The sequence below is a fragment of the Martes martes genome (assembly GCF_963455335.1).
Source record: "Martes martes genome assembly, chromosome: X".
Classification (NCBI taxonomy): domain Eukaryota; kingdom Metazoa; phylum Chordata; class Mammalia; order Carnivora; family Mustelidae; genus Martes; species Martes martes.
In genome coordinates this window covers 37918188-37939402 of record NC_137897.1, presented here as the reverse complement: position 1 = coordinate 37939402, position 21215 = coordinate 37918188, and the positions used below count along the sequence as shown (strand labels likewise).

The window sequence follows — 21215 nt, the reverse complement described above, 5'->3', positions numbered from 1 at the left end:
AGCTCCCACCCCAGCAAGTCCAAAGAAACCTGCCCAGTACATCTAGCATCACCCACCATGATGAGTGTAGACATTGGGTTTATGCAAAAGATCTCTGGGGTCCAGAAACTCTTCCTGAGCTCTGCCACTCGAAGCTGGGGTAAAACAGGAAGGAGCAGAGACCCAGGAAGAACAAAGAGCTGCCACTTCCCGTGCCCCTAGTCAACAAGCTTCAACAAGCTTCAACACTGTGCTTTATCTTGGGGACACAAAATGGACCTGACACAAGCTCCACCTCCAGGAGCAGGTGGCCCAACAGCGAGTACAGGTAAGAACACAAACCAGCACAAAGCAATGTGGTAGATGTTACAGTGATTCTCAGTAAGGGAACAGAGGACAAACCATTGACTTGGGTCCTTCACTCACCAACCAGGTGACCTGGCCTTTAAGCCCAGGACTTCTCTGCTTTGCCCCCAACATCCTTCCTCCCAAAGTGGGTTGGAGAGGGAGGCCTGATGGATGATCTCCAAGAGCCTCCCAGCTCTGACATTCTCCGACTTGAGATGACTCTGCTTCACTTATTTTTTAACAAATCCTGATGAATGACTCCCATCGGCAGGTGCTCTGATGGGTTCCTTGATATCTTACTTCTTTTTTTTTTAATTTTATTTATTCATTTGAGAGAGAGAGAGAGAGAGCATGAGCAGAGGGGAGAGGCAGGGGCAGACTCCCCGCTGAGCAGGGAGCCCAACGCGGGGCTCAATCCCAGGACCCAGAGATCACGACCTGAACCAAAGGCAGACGCTTAACCCACTGAGCCACCCAGGAGCCCCTTGGTTTCCTACTTCTCAAAGGGCAGCAAATAGTGTCTCTTCTACCCAATTCATTCATCCTAATGAGCTAATGAGTACAAAGACATTTTAGAAAAAGTCCATCGCCATCGAAATACACGGCAACGTTATTATACTGAGAGATCTCTTTCTTCAGTGTGTTGTGCTAAAATCTGCTCGACCAAATTCATCCTCTCACTCTAACATGCAGCCAAACCAGGTTTCCTTCTTTTTGCCAAAAACACATCCATTAACAACACCCCGTTAAGACACATCCAAAGCCACAACCATTTTCACTTTTTAGCTAACTCATCTTTTCATCCCCACCAGAGATTTTTCCTTTCTTTTTTTTCTAAATTTAAATTCAATTAGCCAATGCATAATACATCATTATTTTCCTTTCCTTATTAAAAAAATGAAAAATATCAGCAGCCATTTTATAAATGCTGAACAAAGTCCATTTTTCCTCCATCTACCAAAGATCAAGGTTATGGGCACCCTGTTTGGAAACATTTCCTCCCTCTCTTGTCCTCCTTTCCAGAGACACTTTCACCTTAGGATTCCGCAGAATGCCCTAAGTGTTCTGCCCCCTTTCCCTCCCAGGCCTTATTCCAGGCAGCACCCAAACTCCCGCACTTTCCTTCTTAGCAAAACTCACCTCCCAGACAGTTTGAAATGGATCCGTCATCGCCAAAGGTGGGTGTGGGGGGAACTCACCTATCTGCCCCAAACAGTTGAAAATGAGTGTTCACACAAAAACTCATACGTGAATGTTCACAGCAGCACTAGTCACAAGAGCCAAAAGGCGGGAACAGCCCACACATCCATCAACTGATGGATGAAAAACATGTTATTGCCGCACGATGGAATGTTATTTGACCATAAAAAGACTCAAGTCCTGATACCCGCTATCAGGGTAACTTCAAAACATGAAGCTTCAAAACATTACACTAAGTGAAGGAGGCCAATGCAAAAGGACAAATACTGGAGCATTCCCTGTAGAGGAGATGTCTAGAATGGGCAGACCCATAGAGACAGAAAGCAGATAAACTGAGGGGGAGAATTAGGAATGAATGCTTCATGGGCACAGGGTGCCTGTTGGGGGTGATGGAAAAATCCTGGACTTAGAGAGTGGTGACAATTGTACAACCTTATGAGTATACTAAAAGCCATTGAATTATACACCTTAAAAAGGCTAGAATGGTACATTTTACGTTATGTGAATTTCACCTCAGCTTTAAAAAAAAAAAAAAAAAAGGAAGGATAAGCCCCATAGAATCTTCACGAATCCTGTGACTTTATTCCCTTGGAGCCCCAAGAGGTGATGGGCAGTGAATCCAATAATTTAATTCATGCTAGGATGTTAACAGCTAATAATATTTCACTGTTAGCTCTCCAAGAAACCATTTGTGTGTAAAATCAATATGGTAATACTTGTACTTGTCCATCCCATGACTATCTCACACCTTCCTAATACATCCTTGCATCCTCCCCAACACACACACACAAAATCCAGATGTGCCCTCAGAATCCTTCTCAGTGATGCTCCAGGCAAGTAGCCTGTTTCGGGGGGACTGTTCATCCCAGATTTGGCCGAACAGCTCGGCCAGCCCCAGGAATTCTCTCGACCATGACTTGAGTGGGTGTTCCCTGATTTTCTCAAAAGCCACTTTCCAACCGGGATCTAGGCCAGGGCCCTCCACAGTGTGTGTGTGTGTGTATGTGTGTGTGTGTGTGTGTATGACTTACGCTAATAAAACCGTGACTTTTCTGCTTCGAAAAACTGCATTGTTCTGATGGGAATATCCCACAACCTAAATTACTAGCCCACAGACAGAACCACAGCCAAGAACACCACCCTGTTTATCATGATCTGCCTGTTCAAAAAACCACAAAGAAGGCTTCCTCTGCTCTTATGCCAAGTGCAAAGAGGCAACCACCCCAGCAGTGCGTGGCTAATCGGAGGAAAACACATATCCCCCATTGGGTCCGCCTCCCATCCCCTCAACTACTGGCTGCTTCTGACGTTGTTCTCAACACAGACCTTGTTTTTCCCTCCAGTGGGAACAGAATCCGTGGCCACGCAGCCTGTTCTCCCACTAGATGGCAGTATAGAGTCTTCAGGCCGCTACCTTCAAACAAGGATGGCTGGCAATTATACTTCGTCCGTCTTGGTAATTTTTTAAAAAAGAGAATCAAGGGCAGTGAGCAAATTTAGCAAAACACATGTTAACCGTTTAATCGGAGTATGGTTTTAGAGGTAAATACTAAAATAAAACTCATTTGTACTTGTAGTTATTGTACCTGTACTTGAAGTTAATACTTACACTTGAAGTTAATTCAAAAATACTTAAGGAGGGTTTGCAAGACCTATGTGAGGCCCTAGAAGGGTATTAGGGTGTGGAGACAAGGTCCCGGCACTCTGGGAGATGACACCCCGTTGGGGCGGGGAGCCCATTGTGATACGAGACAGGTTATAATAACGTGTTTGAACGAAGATGAAAATCTTACGTTAGAGTCACAGCTAGTTTTCAGACCATAAGGATTTTAATCTCTCACAGGCTACCAGGTCAAGGACCCTTCCAAAAAGTTACATTTTTTTTTAAATAGCATGGCCAGATTGATGCTAGAAAAAGAAAAATAGCTGATCAGTGGCCATCCCACTTCTGTACTGATCTAATAACAGAGTCAAAGATGAAATAAGTATCAATGAAAAAAGAAATATAAGCTAGTGACTAAAAGTGCCTGGCCAGTCCCACATAGGTCTATTCCCAGAACATCAGCACACACCCTCTGGCTGACCCATCTTTGGAGAGCAGAGGCCCTTCCGAGGTGCACTGTGGTCATGAGACCCTGCTTCCCATGACCCTTGGGTGGTACTCATGGTGCTTTGTTTGTTGCCCATGGGAGTTTCAGGAGCCAACTGGAGAGAGATTACAGGTCTTGGATCTGAGCTCCGCCCAGCCCACTTTTCTCCTTCCAGTCACGGCACCGTTGACAGTTGAAACAACTAAGGCTTTGGATTATGGGTTTCATAGAGGATTGCAAGCACAGAGAGACTTCATCACCCCGGCATGTGCAACAACAACATTATCTGGAATGGGATGGAGGCTATTTCCAGCCTCCATTTTATCATAGGCTCGTGGAAAAGGGACTAACAGATCACTCAGCCTGTCTGCTCAAATGAGTCCTAAATTACTCCTGATGGACCTTGCAAGTGAAAAGAAGACAGTGAAAGGTGTTTCCCACCTTGACGAAAACAAGTTGGGAAATTGAAGAGAGGCAAGAGAAGACTCAGGGAAGGTAGACATGAGATGAGGCACCAGGGCTTCCTTCCCGGTGAGTTCCAATGGAGAATAGAGGCAGCCCACAGCCACAGCAGAACTAAAGGCTGGACAAACATCAAGATGGACCAGCCAAAGCAGGCTCTGCCTTCACGGGGCTCTCAGCTTTCCCTGGACTTGGCTGTTAGCCAGCCAAACCTGTTCTTCAATAAATCAAGCCATCTTTTGTTCTTGCTACGAATTCTTTCTTTGCTATTTCAATATCCCTATTTTGACATATGCTGGAACAAAAACGTTTGCGTGGCTCAGAGGCCTAAGAATTGGTTGTTTCTCTGTATATGCCTGCATAATACAAAGTAAACAGAGGTTAAACTATATAGCATATGATAGATATCTAGAAAGACAGTTACTTGAAAAAAATTAATGATGAAAATAACTGGTAAGTTGGTTGGGTTCTAAAAACAGTTTATTAGGCCACAAAACCTCTCAATAAATTTCAAAAGGTAGAAATAACACAGACCACTTTCTCTGATTAAAAGGCAATAGCAGGGAGTGCCTGGGTGGCTCAGATGGTTAAGCGTCTGCTTTGACTCAGGTTATGATCCCTGGGTCCTGAGGTCGAGCCCCCACATTGGGCTCCCAGCTCAGTGTGGTGTCTGCTTCTCCCTCTGTCTCTCCCCCTGCTTGCGCTCTTCTCTGTCTCTGTCTCTCTCTCAAATGAATAAACAAAATCTTTAAAAAAGCAAAATAAATAAAAGGCAATAACATCACACATTAACAATAATAAAAAGGGGGAGAAAAAAGAACCCTACCAAATCTGGAATTTTAAAACATTATCTTTGAACCACAAAGCACATAACTGAAATTATAATTATATCAAGAAAATAACAATCACAAAAACTTTATATAGCCCCAATCTATGATTTAACCATTGCCCCATCACTGCTGAGAGGAGAACTGGAAACCAATCCAGTGTTGTGTTAAGCAGCTATCCGCACAACTTTGGTCATTAATGCGGAGGAATAATACAAAAAGATTTAAAAATGAGGAATTACAGGGATGCCTGGGTGGCTTAGTCAGTTAAACGTCTGCCTTCAGCTCAGGTCATGATCTCCGGGGTCCTGGGATCGAGTCCTGCATCAGGCTCCCTGCTCAGAGCAGAGCCTGCTTCTCCCTCAGCCTCTCCCCCTACTCGTGCTCTCTCTCTCTCTGTGTCAAATAAATAAATAAGAATCTTTTTTAAAAATGAGGAATTACATGTCAACTTGGTCCTGACTCAGGGCCACTTATAACATTAAAAAATTTTCCAGTTTTGCCAGCCTTTCTCCCTAAGGATTACCAAGAATTCTATGGAAGACTTGATTTGTAAACCTTTTCGGTGGATTAAGTGTAAAACAAGTGTATTTATCCCTGGTTTACGTATATAAGAGCATGAACCACAGAGCAATGTATCAACCTGTTAAAGGTCAAGATAGATTTCTACCCACTGAACCATACATGTGTCCTAGACTCTTGGGGTTGAAAGAAACTTGAAAGCTTACTAATTGAAACTCTCGAAATATTTGCATCCTTTATCTTACCGTACAAAATGGAATACTCACTACTTTAAGAAATAGTTTATTCCTTCTTTTGAACAGAACAAATCATTAGAAAGTTCATCCCAAATCTGTCTTCTGTTGGCTTTCGCTCATTTAAATTACCAAATTATTTTCACTCCTTGGAGTTATATGTGACATTTCTCCCTTCCATATGTTTGCCCCCTCGATCCTGGCTTCCCAGTCCAGATAATCCCCAATTCCTTTTCCCATCTAGGTCATTCCCTTCAAACTGATGCACATTAAACATTGTGTCAGCTAAAACCCCTGCTACAGCTAGACCTTCGTTTTCATTAAATATGATCTTCTTAGATTAAATCCATTACTCTAAGAGCCTGTCAACTTGATTCTGTTACTCATCATAGTCACTATCACCCAACTGCATATCACTATCTTGTGTTGATGAACACAGTTTTTATCTAGGTCCTAGTCATAAATAAAAATGTTAAACAGAGCAAGGAGAAAGAGAAAGTCTTCTTTCTCTATGGGGATTAATCCTTACTGTTGAATGCTATACTGAAGTCTACATGTTCTAAGTCTATTGCATGTCTTGGATTAAAAATCAAATAATCAGGTCAAAGAAAACAAGTGAATTTATTCTAGAATAATTTGATTAAATGACTCCTGTATTGTAAAATTTAGCTATTTTCAAAGTTTTTAAATCAAAGGAGAAATTAACATATTTAAAGGCAAAAATCTGAAGTGTACAGCTAGATAAAGTTTTGCATGTGTGCCCTCATATAACCATGCTGCACACCAAGACAGTGAACATTTCCAACCCTTCAGAAGGCTCTTTCATGTCACTGTTCTACAAAGACAACCCCCCTCAAAGGTAACCAATGGTACTATTTTCTTGAGACTCTCCTGGGTTTAGCTCTAAAAGATCCACGTCCTAGGAAACCTCTCAATCCCAAGCAAACTGGAGCCATTGGTCATCCTACCCCCTCCAATGGTAACCACTGTTCTGACCTAAATCACCCTGAATTAGTTTTGCCTGGTTTTGAACTTCATTTTAATGAAATCACACAGTATATACTCAGCGTGGTGCTGTGTGCTATTTTCCATGGTGTTGCATGAATCGGTAGTTTAGTTTTTTTTTTTTTCATCACAGTCTAATATCCCACTGTGTGATGATGTCACTATTTATTCATCTCACTGTTGATGAACATTTGGGCTGTATTTAGTTTGGGCAATTGTGAATTAAAGCTGCTACAAACATTCTTATATATGTCAGTTGGTGGATATGAGTATACTTATGGAAGTAAAATCGCCAGATGATGACACATACGTAGGGACTCGTTTAGAGGATCTTATCAGTTTTCCAAAGTGGTTGTACTGATTTCATCAAGGTTACATATATTCATTATAAAAATGTTTAAAGTATATATATTTTAAAATCCATAAGGAAGTAGGGGGGAAAATCACTTAGAACCCACCCCCCAGAAGCAACCACTGTGAACACATTAGAGGTCTTCCTTCTAGTCTTTTTTCCAGTGCTATTAACTTAATTAAAAAGAAGTTGAAGAATTATAAGTTGAATAAGTTGAATAAGCTGAAAAATTATAAGTTGAATAAATATATGGAAAATGCAGTATATGGAATGTTGCACATTCCTCTGTAACTTAATATGGTATCACATACTCTCCCCTATATCACTAATGAGGAGAAAAGTTGCCATGAGATAAAGATAAAGAAAGGCCAAGGTGATAGGGTGGTTTTGTAACATGTCACCTTGGCCTGGCTGAAGTGCATTTCCCAGAATTCCCCTCCGTGTTAGTTTCCATTTCCAGTGGGTTACGGAAAGATTTCATTGGGAGTTTTGGAGGGCAGAAGGGAAACAGTGACCCGTTTTTAGCTCACACACAGTGTCCCCTCTGCTGGCTTCCCTTGTTGGGGTGAGGTCAATTGTGTGAGGTCAAATCCCTGTTTTTTAAAAAAGAAGACAAAACAACCTGGTGTTTCTGCTTCTCTGATTGAACCCTGAGCGACAGGGGTGGTACAACCTCAACAGAGAGGGGCTAGGGAGAAGCAGAATCCTCGCAGCCCTTCCCCCAAGCAAGCACAAGGCTAGTTTGAAGGTTTTTCTGACGATCAGGATTCTATTTGAGCTTTCTGGACCACAGGACCTTTGCGCAGCAGAAGCCACTGAACTCCTACGGAAGTTTCTGCAAGCTTGCATGCGCAAGTGAGTTGTCAGAAGCACTTGGTATCCTGTCTTCTGATTAAAAAAGAAAGGTGGGGGTGGGGAACCCAGCATCCCATAAAACGAAATGGCCCAGTGGAGAATTATGACCAGCCTTGACATACCTGAATCAAAATGACAGACCATGAAATAATGTGTTTTCGGCTGCATCAGCTTCCCCGTCCATCCCAACTGTCAGCTGAATTGCCTGCCACAAAGATTATCTCATCTGCCACAGTGAAAAATCTTTGAGCAGCTCACAAATTCTGCAGTGGCAAAGCCTGGGGCCCCACAGGGGGAGAAGATGGAGGGTGAGATGGGAAAAGAGAAAGAGGAGGATGAAACTAGCCACCACTCCCATAGACAGGCTCATCCAAGATGTTGGCTACCCCATGGAAGAGGGGGCCACAACTGCCACCAAGTGAGCCTCTGGCTGCTGAAGATTTGACAGCAAGGAGCACAGGGAGGCAAGGGAAGAAGTTGGACTGACCACAGCCTCTGTGCCACAGACACCAGGAGGGACACTGTGGGGAATTCAGCAACATTGGTCACCTATGGCACCACAAATGACGCACGTCTTCTAAAAGGAAACAATTGTTTGTAACTTATTCAGGGATCAGAAGTTGCAGGGATCAGAACCTCCTCAGAACAATTTAAAATATAAAGGGGAGTTTATTGTGCCAGAAGTACATCCACCAGGACCTCATGGAAACTAGAAAGTTCCAAGGCACCTACTCAGCCCATCTCTGCCTCCAGGGCAGCATTGTTTCTCATCTCTGCTTTCTTTTCGATGTCTGCTCCATCACCTTCTCGGCAGACTGGATCTCCCCGTGTGGTCATGCTCCCCGCTCCTCCCCAACATGACAGGACATTACCATTCCTAGACCCACCACCCGCCACCTGGCTCAGCCTCCCAGGAGTTGGGGGTTGGAGCAGATGCCCCGAGTAAGTGCACCCTGGCACATCCATCCATCCATGACCAAGGATGTGAGTGTTAAGGACCTCCTGGGTGCCTGCTCCAGACTGGGAGTTGAGGAGATTACAGAAGTGTTGATATTCAACGTCCCTGTCCACAAGCACCCGAGAGCTGAGGCATGATGGGGCCTGAGGCCCAGACTCCAGGAGAAGGAAGAAAATGAAGGTTAGGTCAGGAAAGCTGCTTAGAGGACATGTGATCTGACCTGGGAAGGGAAGGATGGGCTGGGGGAAATGTCCCTGGTGGATCTTCCCAAGAATAAAAGAAATGCATGCCAGGGAAAGATACAGAAGCAAGAATAAGGTGTGAATGTGGAAAGTAGTTAAGTGTCAAGTCCATGATCATGGTGTGAGTCCACAGCAGTGAGTAGCTTTGCAACAGCAGGACTGGGAGGCAGGGAGTGTTGACATTCATTCTACAGGACAGCTGTTCTCAACCTCAAGTCTGCATCAGAATCTTCTGGAGGGCTCGTTAACACAAGCATTGCTGAGCCCCAGCTCCAGAAGTTCTGATGCAGCAGGTCTGGGGCAGGGACTGAGAATTTGCATTTCTTAAAGACAAGTGACTTGAGAGCAGGAGACCTTTCCACAAATGGACCTAAAAGTAGTAGGCCGAGTGGTTGGCAAAGGGTCCACAGTGGGGTCGGGGAGGCTGGGTAACAAAAGTAAGGCAAGGCCAAACACAAAGAACAGCAGCTGGTAAAGAAAGTAGTCGGTGGTGGGGAGGGGGCATCCAAGAGGCACAGCATCTGCTACTGGCCAGACGATGCCCAGGGTTCCTGGGGAAGTGAAGATGCCTTGCATCCCGGTCCTGCACTTGAGGCCCGGGACTACAAGGGAGAGAAAGCAAACAGAAGCCCTGTATGAGGGAAGGAGTTCACCCAGAGTCAGAGGCCCTGTTTTGCATGGAAATGGGAGCTCTGCTAGACCCGGGCCCTCCTGTGCCAGGGAAACATTCTGTAGACCGCATCCTGCCCTGCACCACCAAACCTGTTTCATTGTTTTCATTTAATGTGTTCACGTCAACACAACCTTCCCAGGGTTATCCACTGGGGGTGGGGGGGAATCCAAAGCAAACTCCAAATTCTGGACCTGCTCCTGGCTCATTTCTGGTCTCTGCCTCTACTCTTCCTAGCCCTACTCGTCATCAGTAACTGACGTGTAAGCAACCGGAACTGATAAGCCCAGGCCAACAGTAGCATAGAGAAACTTCCTTATGGGTGAAAAGGCCAATGGTAAATCATGGATGATGAGGGGACCAGCTACTGTACCAAGTTCCCTCCCTTCTCCAGTGCCAGTAATGGTGGCTGAGGAAGGGACATGACTGAGAATGATGAGGACATTTTTAAATGTCGAAACTTTTTATTTTTTATTTATTTATTTTTAAAGTAGGCTCCACACCCAGCGCAGAGCCCAATGCGGGGCTTGAACTCCTGACCCTGACATCAAGACCTGAGCTGAGATCAAGAGTCAGATGCTTAATTGACTTGAGCCACCCAGTCACCCTAGATGTCTAAACTTTTCGAATCATCCAAATGGTTTCTCTCAAATAGTCACTGTGGCAGTCAGCCCTTGCAGAATGAAAAGTTAACAAACCAAGAACCTTCCCGTAGTGTCTGGGTTCCAGATGAGAAAAACAATCAGCAAGCATCTCAGTAAAAGGGGTGGGGAAGGAGGGAATCCATCTACTAGTGTAGGAAAGAACTGTGAGCTATTTCTCGTAATAACAAAAACCAAATGGGTTTTCCTGGTTTTGAATACAATGCAGCTTGAGGAAACATTCTGTAACTTTTGGTTTAATTACCCAGAACAATCCGTACAGTCAGTGAATCATCATTGTTTTAATTACGACACGCTGATTAACTCTGATATATAATTAACCTAAACCCGGCTTTGAAAGCATATTTAACAACTAAATCATGTAAAAGGCGTTCAGGTGTGTAACCAGAAAGTCAACTCAGAGGTTTATTAGCACTCGAATTTTCTCTTTTTCCCCCTGGGTGCTAGAAGAGCCTGATAACAGTAAATTCACTAAGAGTAAAAATTCATTTGTTCAAGATTTCCCTCAGCCCTCTAAATTGAGCTGGTCAGGGCAGACTCATCACTGGAAAAACTGACTTGTGATCTTTTTTTTTTTTCCCATTATCACTATATGTGTGTATTCATACATCTCAACACACAACAATGATAGCCTCTGGGGGCAATAACAGGAGCTCTTATTCACTTTCACACTGTACAATTCCATATTGTTTGAATGTCTGACAATGAACGTGCACGGGATGGCCGAGTTTGCAAGCCTCTTTCCTCCCAGTGCATGGCAAAAATTGCACCGGTTAGCCATTTGTTAAATACAGTGTGGGCACTGTCTGTAGCCTAAACCATTGATGGGGAAGATGGTGGTGACCCTGGAAAAGGTTAAAAGGGGAAATAAATGGGGGCACCTAGGTGGCTGAGTCGGTGAAGCATCCGCCTTCAGCTCAGGTCATGATCTCAGAGTCTTGGGATTGAGTCCCCCATCAGGCTCCCTGCTCAGCAGGGAGCCTGCTTCTTTCTCTCCCTTCACCCTTTCCGCCTGCTCGTGCTCAATTTCCCTCTCGCTCTCTTCTCTCTCTCTCTCTCCCATGAATAAATAAAATCTTTAAAAAAAAAAGTGGGGGGTGTCTGGGTGGCTCAGTCGTTAAGCGTCTGCCTTCAGCTCAGTTCATGATCCCAGATTCCTGGGATCGAGCCCCGTGTGGGGCTCCCTGCTCAGTGGGGAACCTGCTTCTCTCTCTCCCTCTGCCTGCTATTCTGCCTGCTTGTACACTCTCTCTCTCTCTCTCTCCCTCTCAGATGGAGAAATAAAATTTTTAAGTGGAATGAAGAATAAATAAATAAATACAATTAAAAGGGAGGTAAAGTGACTTGAGTTAGCACATTTGCTGTCTTTAGCACGTGTCTCATAATTTGTGAACATGAAATAATATCTGTTTGCCTTATTTTTACGTTCTATAAAGCCTTAGAAGAACAGATTCTGAGAAGTGAAAACTAAATCCCATTTCAACGTGAACTCTCCATTTGTTAGTTGCCTATGTCCTTGGCAAGAGAGGTCAGAGTCCCGAATCCAGCTGTGCTGTCACCCATCTTCATGACCCCAGACTGATGAATTTCAATCTTTCAAAAGGAAAGTCATCCTTCTTGCCTTAGATTTTCTTCCTGAGAGCAGTTAGTGTTCTTTCTTCTACACTTTTATTTCCATCACAACAAGCGCTCAAATTTGTTCAGTCGTGGTAAATCTTGGCCTTCCGCGTATTCTTTGCTTTTGGGAAACAGCCCAGAGTCATCCAGACCCAAGTGGGATGATTAATATGGGAAATGAGCTTGAGGCTGGGATGGTTGTAAGGCACATGCTGGCTTCCTGAGCCTTCTTGCCATTCCTGTGAGGTAGAAAAGGCACCATCGTCTCAGTCGGGCCTGAGTCTCAGTCGGGCCAAGATTCCAATCCAAATCTGTTGCCCTTCTCCCGTGCCCCAGCTAATACACTCTTTGGAAAAGGAGTTTGGGGTAAGACCATCCCTGGCCTAAAACTGGGCCTGGAATCTCCTGGGTGACCTTACCCCAATCACCCCGGGTCATGGTGCCCCTGTTTTTTGCCACAGCTCTGCCCCCATCCCCTCTTTCTCAGATGGATCCCAAATCTAAAGTCCAAAATAAAAGTCAGGAAAATTGGCTTAGCTCTTCACTGATACCCTATTCGCACCAGGCACTCCCAATCCCATCAAAGATGGCCTTGCCCTGTTTGCCGAAGCATGTGGCCATGGAAGGAGAGGCTTCAGCTAGACAAGGACATAGGGCATAGAGAGGACCATGGCTGGTTAGAAGGGGCATCTATAACGTGATAGTGATGACGCTGATACTGATGACGATGATGGCGATGATGATTTGTACCATTTACTGAATACGAAACACTCACCTCTCACCTTGCCAAGCCTTCTGCATGCATGTTCTGTGAGGCTTGTAAATCGGCTCTGTGCTCAGTTCTCAAACAGATAGCGGGACAGGCAGGAGTATGGAACCTAAGCAACTTCTTTAGTCTTTCCACCATGTGAAAATAGACAAGTCAATAGCGTGACTTCTGGCACTACTTCCTGGCCAAAATAATGAAAGGGGCAATCCTAGTATCTTCACCCATCCCTGACCCAACATCATAAGAAGTATAAAAATGGACGCATCTAGGGGCACCTGGGTGGCTCAGTCGGTTAAGCATCATGACCTTCAGGTCATGATTCCAGGGTCCTGGGATTGAGCCCCGCCTCGGGCCCCTTGCTCATCGGGGAATCTGATTCCCCCTCTCCTTCTACTGCTCCCCCTGCTTGTCCTCTCTCTCTCTCTCTGTCAGATAAATAAATAAAATCCTTAAAAAGAAGAAGAAGCAAAAGTATATTCTCCTAGCTTCAAATCACCTTCTATGCTCTCTACCTGGGTAGCTTAGGGGGCCAGAGGTGGGGCAGGAACCATTAGGGAGAAACTGCATGGACGTTGGAGTCTAACAGACAGGGTCCTGTCTTAGCACAGGTTACTACAACAGAATACCATAGACTAGGTGGGTTAAAGAACAGAAGACTCTTTCTCACACTTCTGGAGACTGGGAAGTTCAAGATCAAGGTGCCAGCTAATTGGCTCTTAGGAAATGTCTTTTCCCGGTTTGCAGACAGCTGCCTTCTCATTGTATCCTCACGTGGTGCTCTCACCACTCTTCTTACAAGGGCACTAATCCCATCCTGAGGGCTCTGTCCTCCTGGCCTAGTTACTTCCCAAAGGCCCCACCTCCCGATACCATTGCATTGGGGATTAGCATTTCAATATATGAATGGCGGGGGGGGGGGGGGGGGTGAGGGTTGGGGTAGGGGCAGGGGAACAAACATGCAGCCCATATCAGGTTTGAACCCTGAATCCAACCCTTACCTATACTCGGCCGACTTCCAATTCCTCGGTTCCAAAAAGAGGCTCATAAGGGCACGTGCCTCTTGGGTGCCTGGGAGGATTCAATGAACAATGGCAGGGAAAGAGGCAGCCCACTGCCTGGCACGTGATGGGTTCATCCCCTCTCTTCCTGTTTATATACAGGCCGAGGGCTGGAGTGCACATGAACTGGACACTCCTAGACTTGGAGGTGCAAACACGGAATGTTCTTTAATGTTCTCTCCCTGAGCACAACTCCTAGGCTCTCACCGGCAACCCCAGGCACATTTCATCATGCCCAGTCACTTCAGAATTTGGACTAGCCACCTCCCTCCCTGGGGAGCCCCAGGGGCTCACCAGGTACCCGCGATGATGCCAGTTCAACAAGCATCCACGCCGGCTTCTGCCAGTCAGTTTCAGTCCTTGTCTGGGAGCAGAAGCGTATGGGTCCACAGCCACAGTCCAGCTGGGGCCCTGTGGCAGAGCAAGCAATTGTCTCGGGTCCCCAGTTTTAGCTCCGAAAGCTCCACGTTCCAGGAAACCCTCAGTCCCAAGCAAGCCGGGATGGTTGAGCATCCTACCCCATGAGCCTGTCCATGCCCTCACCGACTTCCAAGACTCTCAAGACTTCTCGCGGCTCCCAGTGGTGCTTCCACCCTCCTGGGCTCTGGCTGGGGAGAGGGAGGGCCCCAGGCTGCTGGCCCTGCCCTGTGCCCCAGGGTCTGGGGCTCTGGAGGCTCCCACCCCACCCACAACATCCCCATGGCTCACTCGGCCAGCGCCTCCACTAAGCAGGCAGCCTGCAAACACCGTCTATAGACACCTGGAGGCACACTTTCTGCCCTTGGTCTTTCAGGCTTCAGTTGGTCACCCTGGAAGTCAGGCTCTTAGAAGTTGAAAATCCTGTTCTCACCCGCAAAGCCTGACTCTTGCTATCACCGATATCATCGGCTATCACCGCTATTCTCTGTGCTGGGAGTTTAAACTTTGTTTTAAATTCAATTAGCCAAGATACAGTACATCATTAGTTTTTTATACAATGTTCGGCGATTCAAGCTTTTTTAAGATTTATTTATTTATTAGAGAGAGAGAGTACAAGTAAGGGGAGGGGCAGAGGGAGAAGGAGAAGCAGGCTCCCCAATGAACAGGGATTCCCAACACGGGATCGATCCCAGGACCCGGAGATCATGACCTGAGCCAAAGGCAGATCCTTAACCAACTGAACCATCCAGGTGCCCCAAGTTTAAACTTTTTTCATTTAATAAGAGCAGATAGCATTTATTGAGTGCTTACTGCCGGCCAGGCACTGTTCTAGTATTTTACACCTGTCAGCTGTTTTTTGATTCTCGTGATCTCTTAGGGTGCTGTTACTGGCACCCTCCTCTTAAACTGTAACCCAGAGTACAGAGAGACTTACAAGGAACTTGTCCAAGGTCACACGGCCAGCTGGTTGGTGTGGCATTGGCGCTGATTTCTGGCAAACTGGGCCTGGGGCCTTATTTTTAAGTATGTTTCTTTTCTTTTATTAAAGTAGGTTGGGTTCATTGTGTTTGTTCAGTGTGAAGAGAAAGGTACAGGGGCGGGGTGGAAGGTCGTGGAAAATAAACAGAAGTCCGTGCCTCCCAATTTTATGCCAAGAAGAACAAAGCGGGGGAACCTGGGTGGTTCAGTCGGTTGAGGGACTGCCTTCGTCTCACGTCATGATCCCGGGGTCGTGGGATCGGGTCCCAGGTCGAGCAGGGAACCTGCTTCTCCCTCTGCCCTTCCCCCCATTCGTGCTTGTTCTTGCTCGCTCTCTCAAGTGGCTAAAATAAAATCTTAAAAAAAAAAAAGAAGAAGAAGAAGAAGATCTGGAATGAGGCAAGTATGACTTCTAACACCACAAAGAAAGAAAGAAAGAAAGAAAGAAAGAGAAAAGAACAGAACAAAATACAGGAAGATGGTCAGGTGCGTAGCATCACAACAGTGGTGACATTGTCATGAAATGGTGAAAGGGACCTGAAGGTCACTGGCAGAGGTCCGATCTAATTAATTCAGCCTGAGACTGGCTTTCTGCGGAGAGGCAGAGTGGGGGTGCGGTGGGGTGGAAAAGCAGGTGCTCCAACGTGTTGCGTGCTTGCTGAAGTGCGCCACCTGTCGGGTTCCCCCCTACCCTGCCCCTAGGATGGCTCCGTCCATTCTCCTTGACCCTGGGGGGTCTCTCCCCAGGGCCCCTGCCCCGCCTGCACAGCCCCTTACATTCCGCCCTCCAGTAGCGCTCAGATGCCCCCTTCCTGACCCCTTGTCAGGGGTTTCTCCCTGACAAGGCCCATCTTGTCCCCCAACTCTGGTGTCTCCCCCCTCCCAGCAGAGCCTGCTTGTGTCCTATCCTGATGGCTCCCCGCAAGAGCTCAGCACCCTTTCCCCCCTCCTGGGGTCTCTCCCACCCACCCCCTGCAGGGCCTGCCCAGCCCCTTCCTGCGCTGCCCGTCGCAGCGACTCCTGGACCGCGTGGTCCGGCGCTACGCCGAGGTGGCCGACGCTGGCAGCATCTTCATGGACCACTTCACTGACCGCGACAAGCTGCGTCTGCTCTACACCCTCGCTGTCAATGCTCATCCCATCCTCCTGCAGGTAGGCAGGGACCCCCGCCCAGGGAGGGGCTTCATGTCTGGCTCCGAGGGGGCCAGCCCCGGGTTGAGCTCTCTTCCCCTTTACCTAAAGCCTTGGGGCCACCACCTGGAGATATGCCCCGCAGCCGTACCTAGGGAGGAGAGAAAAACAGAAGTATTGTAGCTGTCCATCAGTAGGGGAATGGTCAAATAAATGAAGGTGCACTAAGACCTGGGGATCCACAGTTAACAAGACAATCATGGTGGCCCCTGTCTCCCTGTAGCCTCCAGTCCAGCATTGGAGACAGACACTTAGCAAGTCAGCAAGCATCTGCAGAGCGTGTGGAGCCCAGTCACACCCATTTGCCCCAAATCCCAAGGGTCAGGACACTCACGCTGTGGACACCAAGGAAACTAGGAAGCGGGAGGAAAGAGTGGAAAAAGGAGGAGGGCTAGGGAGAAGAGGGAGAAAGAGGAGGGAGAGGAGGGGCAGAAGAAGGAAGAGGAATGAGGGAGGGAAGAGAGAAAGGAGAGGGAGGGGAAAGAAAAGAGATGTAAAGGAGAAGCTGCAAGTCGAGGAGGAAAACACCACAACAAAGACACTTAATATTTATTTTCAGAATTAATTACATAATTATTAATTTCATCATTTAATTTAATTTTAATCATAATTGTATATAATTATTAATTATACATAATCGATAATCATTGATATATTATTATATTATATATTTTGGTCTATATTATTAATTAATTGGTATATATTTATTATCTATAATTATTTCATTCATTATTATACATAATTATATAATGTTTATTATATATTATTTGTTATAATTATATAATATATAACTAATATATAATAATTACATATAACATAATATGTAATATATAATATAATATGATAAAATACATAGAATTATATATAATAATCATATAGTGTATCATATATAATATGCCATATATATTATATAATAATCACATAGATTATAATATAATCTACATGATTAATATACTATATTAATATATTGTAATTATATAATAATTATATGTAATATGATACATGATATAGATTATATAATGTATAATATATAATAATTATACATAATAATATAATTATAATACATAACTTTAGTTTGTCATAATATATAATTACACAAACTATATATAAACTATATATTAATAATCATAATATGATATATACAATTATTAATATATTAATATGTAACTTGCTGTCTCATGTACATTTATTAATATATGAATAATTAATATAGATTGATATATAATCAGTGAGGTGCTTTCACTTATTGAGCACCTGCTGTGTACCGGGTTTTGTGTTGAATGTTTTACATAACAATTCCACAATCCCACCGAAGTATTATTATCCTCTTTTCCAGATGAGGTAGGTGAGGCTTACAGATGTGAGGTGACTTGACCACAATCACTTAGTTAATGTCAGCAATGGGACCAAACCCAGAGCTGTCTGACTGCAAGGTCCGTATGCTAAAAGCTGCCTAGTAATACTGACATCTTAAATCCTAGAGAAGGAGAAGGAATTGCTGGTTGTCCCTCTCCGGGGTCTTCTTTTCCCAGCATCCTACGCTCGGTGATGGCAGCAGACTACTGAGAGGCCTGGGCTGGGTACCTCCACCACCCTGGGCCCCACCCAGGAAGAGCCTGGATCTGCCCCGCGGCTGCACAGTTAGACCTCGCCAGGGGGCCTAGGACTTCCCTCCACAGCCCTTGGTGGCAGAGGTCCCAGGTGGGCAGGGGAAGCAAGAAAACGTTCTTCACAACAGGCGGCTGGATTAAAATGGGCAGAAGACCACAGAAAATTGTCGGAGAGGGGGATAACGTCTTTTTTTTTTTTAATAAGGAAAAGAAGAAAAAGGGGGCGGGGGGGGCAGGTGCAGCATCTCTGAGCAGGTAGTTGCCCTAGCCAGGCAGATTCATCCAGAGCCAGAGCCGTAGTTCCCCAAACTCCAGCCCACCAAGGGCTGCTGTCATGATTTTTGCTCTTTCCCAGAATCTGTGCCTGCACTATTATTTTTAAAAAATATTTTCCTTTACATCGGCCTGAACTTGACCCTCTTGTTTCACCCCATGGCCTCTTCCTAGGCAGGGCTGTCTGTGAAATCCCAAACACTAGTCATATTTTTTTCAACTCTTCAACTCTTGAAATAAACATAGTCCCCTGAATCCGGAAGCGCATGAAAAATCGCCCCTCGCTTGGGGAACCTGTTGAAATGCATCCGCTGCCTGGAAATAAGGGCTGCCTTTTCCGAATGCCTTCATCCACCCACGATGGAAAGAAAGGGGCACGGGGTCCGTGGTCCGAGAGGTAAAAATATAGGCCGAGGGACACGCAGCAGAGGCGTTTGGAGACGGAAGGGGCCCGGTGAGGCTCATCCTTCTGGGGGATCCCAGTGAGAGGCAGGGGTGGGAAGCGGCTTCTCGGCAATGTTCTCTCTCACTCCCGAACACCTCCCCCGTCCTGCTCTGCAGATCTTCCCCGGCGCCGAGGGCTGGCCGCTTCCCAAGTACCTGGGCTCCTGCGGCCGATTCGCGGTCAGCACCAGCACCAGCCCGCTGCGCGACTTCTACGGCGCCGCCCCGGAACAGGCGGCCGACCTGGCCTTCCAGCTCCTCGCCGTCCTGGAGTCCCTGAGAAGCAACGACCTGAACTACTTCTTGTACTTCACCCACGTCGACGCGGGCACGTTTGGCATCTTTAACAACGGGCATCTGTTCATCCGGGATGCCAGCGCCTTGGGCGTCATCGACAAGCAGGAAGGTATCCAGCGTGGGCCTAGCTGAGCCGCTGGCAGAGGGGAAATCAGGGTGACAGGAGCCAGGGAGAGGTGATGGGGGGAGGGGGGTCGTCGCACCCCGGGGCCTTTCTGGTCTCCGTGTGTCACTGTGAGAGAAGCCCCAGTGCGTAAAATGTCCCTCTTCCCCCTTTTGAGTCTGGGCTCCAGCTCCATCTCCAAAGGGGAAATGAACTTGACTTTGTCCATGGTGGTCTTCTGCATGGCCGCCCCCACCCCGCCCAAACCCTCAGGGCGCTGCTGGTGTCCAATGTGGGTCAGTGTGGCGCGGGGCACCTGCCCTGCCCCCACCCCCCCTTCACACACGCACCACCTCTGGGTCTACCTCCTCGGAGCCTCTCTCTCAGATGGTTCTAGAATTTATCTCACAAGTACTGATGCCCTAGTGCGCACCTTCGCTTTTTCTAAACTTTCCAAACTGAAAGGCGTGGCCTTGAATGTGGTATGTGAGGGACCTGGGTTTCTCCCTACCCTTAGGGGCTCAGCCAGGGTTGTAGAACTTTTTGAACATCCCAGTCTCTAGCAGTGACCACATTTTCTTAGCCCAGTCACAGAACAGAGGATTTTCTTGTCTGATCTCTGATTTTGCTGATAAGAGAAGGCCTCCGAAGACTGACCTATGAAACCACACTGACTCATTTCCTGAGTCGCCTTTATTAAAAAGAATCGAGTCGGAAGAAACGAGGCTGATGGCAGAATACTGCGGCGACGGAAACCACTGCGCTGGGCAGGCCCCCGGCCCCTGTTGCATCCTTATTCTACATCACCTGCTGTTTCTCCCAACTCTGTATTCCACAAGGGCAGATGAGATGGGTCCTAGCGATTTCCTGCATTCACTCGTTCCCTAATAATAATGGGAGGATCACAGTGTGGGTTTGAGCCCTACCTTTAGAAGCCCAGCCTCTGGCAGGGATCAGCGCATTTTCCATGACCCGGCCTCCTCCAGCCATAGCACAGAGAGTCCTTCCCGTGTTGTTCTCAGCAGGGACCACTGTGTCCCCAAGCTCTAACTCTCCTGGTGACAGGAAATGCTAGGACCCTAAACATTCATCCAGCAATTCTAATTAGTGGTGCCCCCCCTCCATTCCCCTGCAAGGGGCGCAGGTCGTACGGTGTGTAATATCGTGCATCTCTCTCTTCTAGGCAGCCCGGCAGCCGCCGGGGCGGTAGGAGAGAGTAGAGACATCTTTAGCTGCCTGCTTTCCGGCTGCCAGGCTGAGCTGCCCTCCTGCTACACCATCCCAGAGAAGCAGAGCCTGGTGCTCGTGTGTCGGCAGCTGCTACCTCCACTCCTCCAGGGGAAGTTCCCCTCCCCAGTGCAAGAGGAGATAGACACCGCACTCGGCCAGTGTGGGGAGGATGCCCTCCCAGACCCTGAAGTCCTTGGGGCCGCCAGCCGGCTGAAGGACATCTTGAGGCCCCTGAGAACCTGTGACCCCAGATTTGCCTACCGTTACCCAGACTGCAAATATAACGATAAGTTCTGAGAGGCTGGAGCCTTGCCAGCCTTGGGGGACAACATTCCTGGCCCTCCCTTGCCCAAGAAGGTAGCTGCAGGGTTGAAAGAAGCAGCTGCATCCTGGGACATTTGGAGAGATGGGCTTCATTTTCCAGGAACAGAGGAACACTCTGACAACCAGAGGGGAGTTGTGCTGCACGGCACGGTTGCCCCTGTTGGCTACAGCATCACAGAGAAGCCTGGGTCTGGGCAGCAGAAGACCCGACCACAACCGCAGACACTCACTGGACCTTGCTGAGCCCTGGTGTCCTCTGTTCTACGGCAGACTCTCGAGTTAGTGAAAGAAGACAGGGATGTGAAGGGCCAGGGACACTTATAAGAGGTTACAAAGAGTGTTCCAGAAGCGTGTGCGGGCAGGACACATAGGATAGAGCCGTGGAGGTAGAGGTTGACATAGAGGGAAGGCAGGGGGAAGGTGAGGCCCCTGGCCAGGACCGTGTCAGACTTAAACAAGAAGTGCCCCCTCCCTGCTCCCCGTGCCTTCGCACTAG

The 21215-nt window shown here is 46.9% G+C and overlaps 1 protein-coding gene across 2 annotated transcripts in view; it reads left to right on the top strand.

The window, feature by feature from the left end:
- Window positions 1-20692, top strand: part of DIPK2B (divergent protein kinase domain 2B) — a gene marked incomplete at both ends in the record, with an annotated part of 29688 nt that extends 8996 nt beyond the window's left edge. The window contains 3 exons of one of the 2 annotated variants that reach the window (XM_080795389.1): window positions 16226-16399; window positions 18883-19171; window positions 20349-20692. In XM_080795389.1, coding sequence (XP_080651515.1) covers window positions 16226-16399; window positions 18883-19171; window positions 20349-20692 — 807 coding nt within the window. Of the gene's footprint in view, window positions 1-16225; window positions 16400-18882; window positions 19181-20348 lie in introns of both variants that reach the window. The other variant, XM_080795390.1, reaches the window with a different exon arrangement.
- Window positions 20693-21215: the final 523 nt, after the last annotated feature.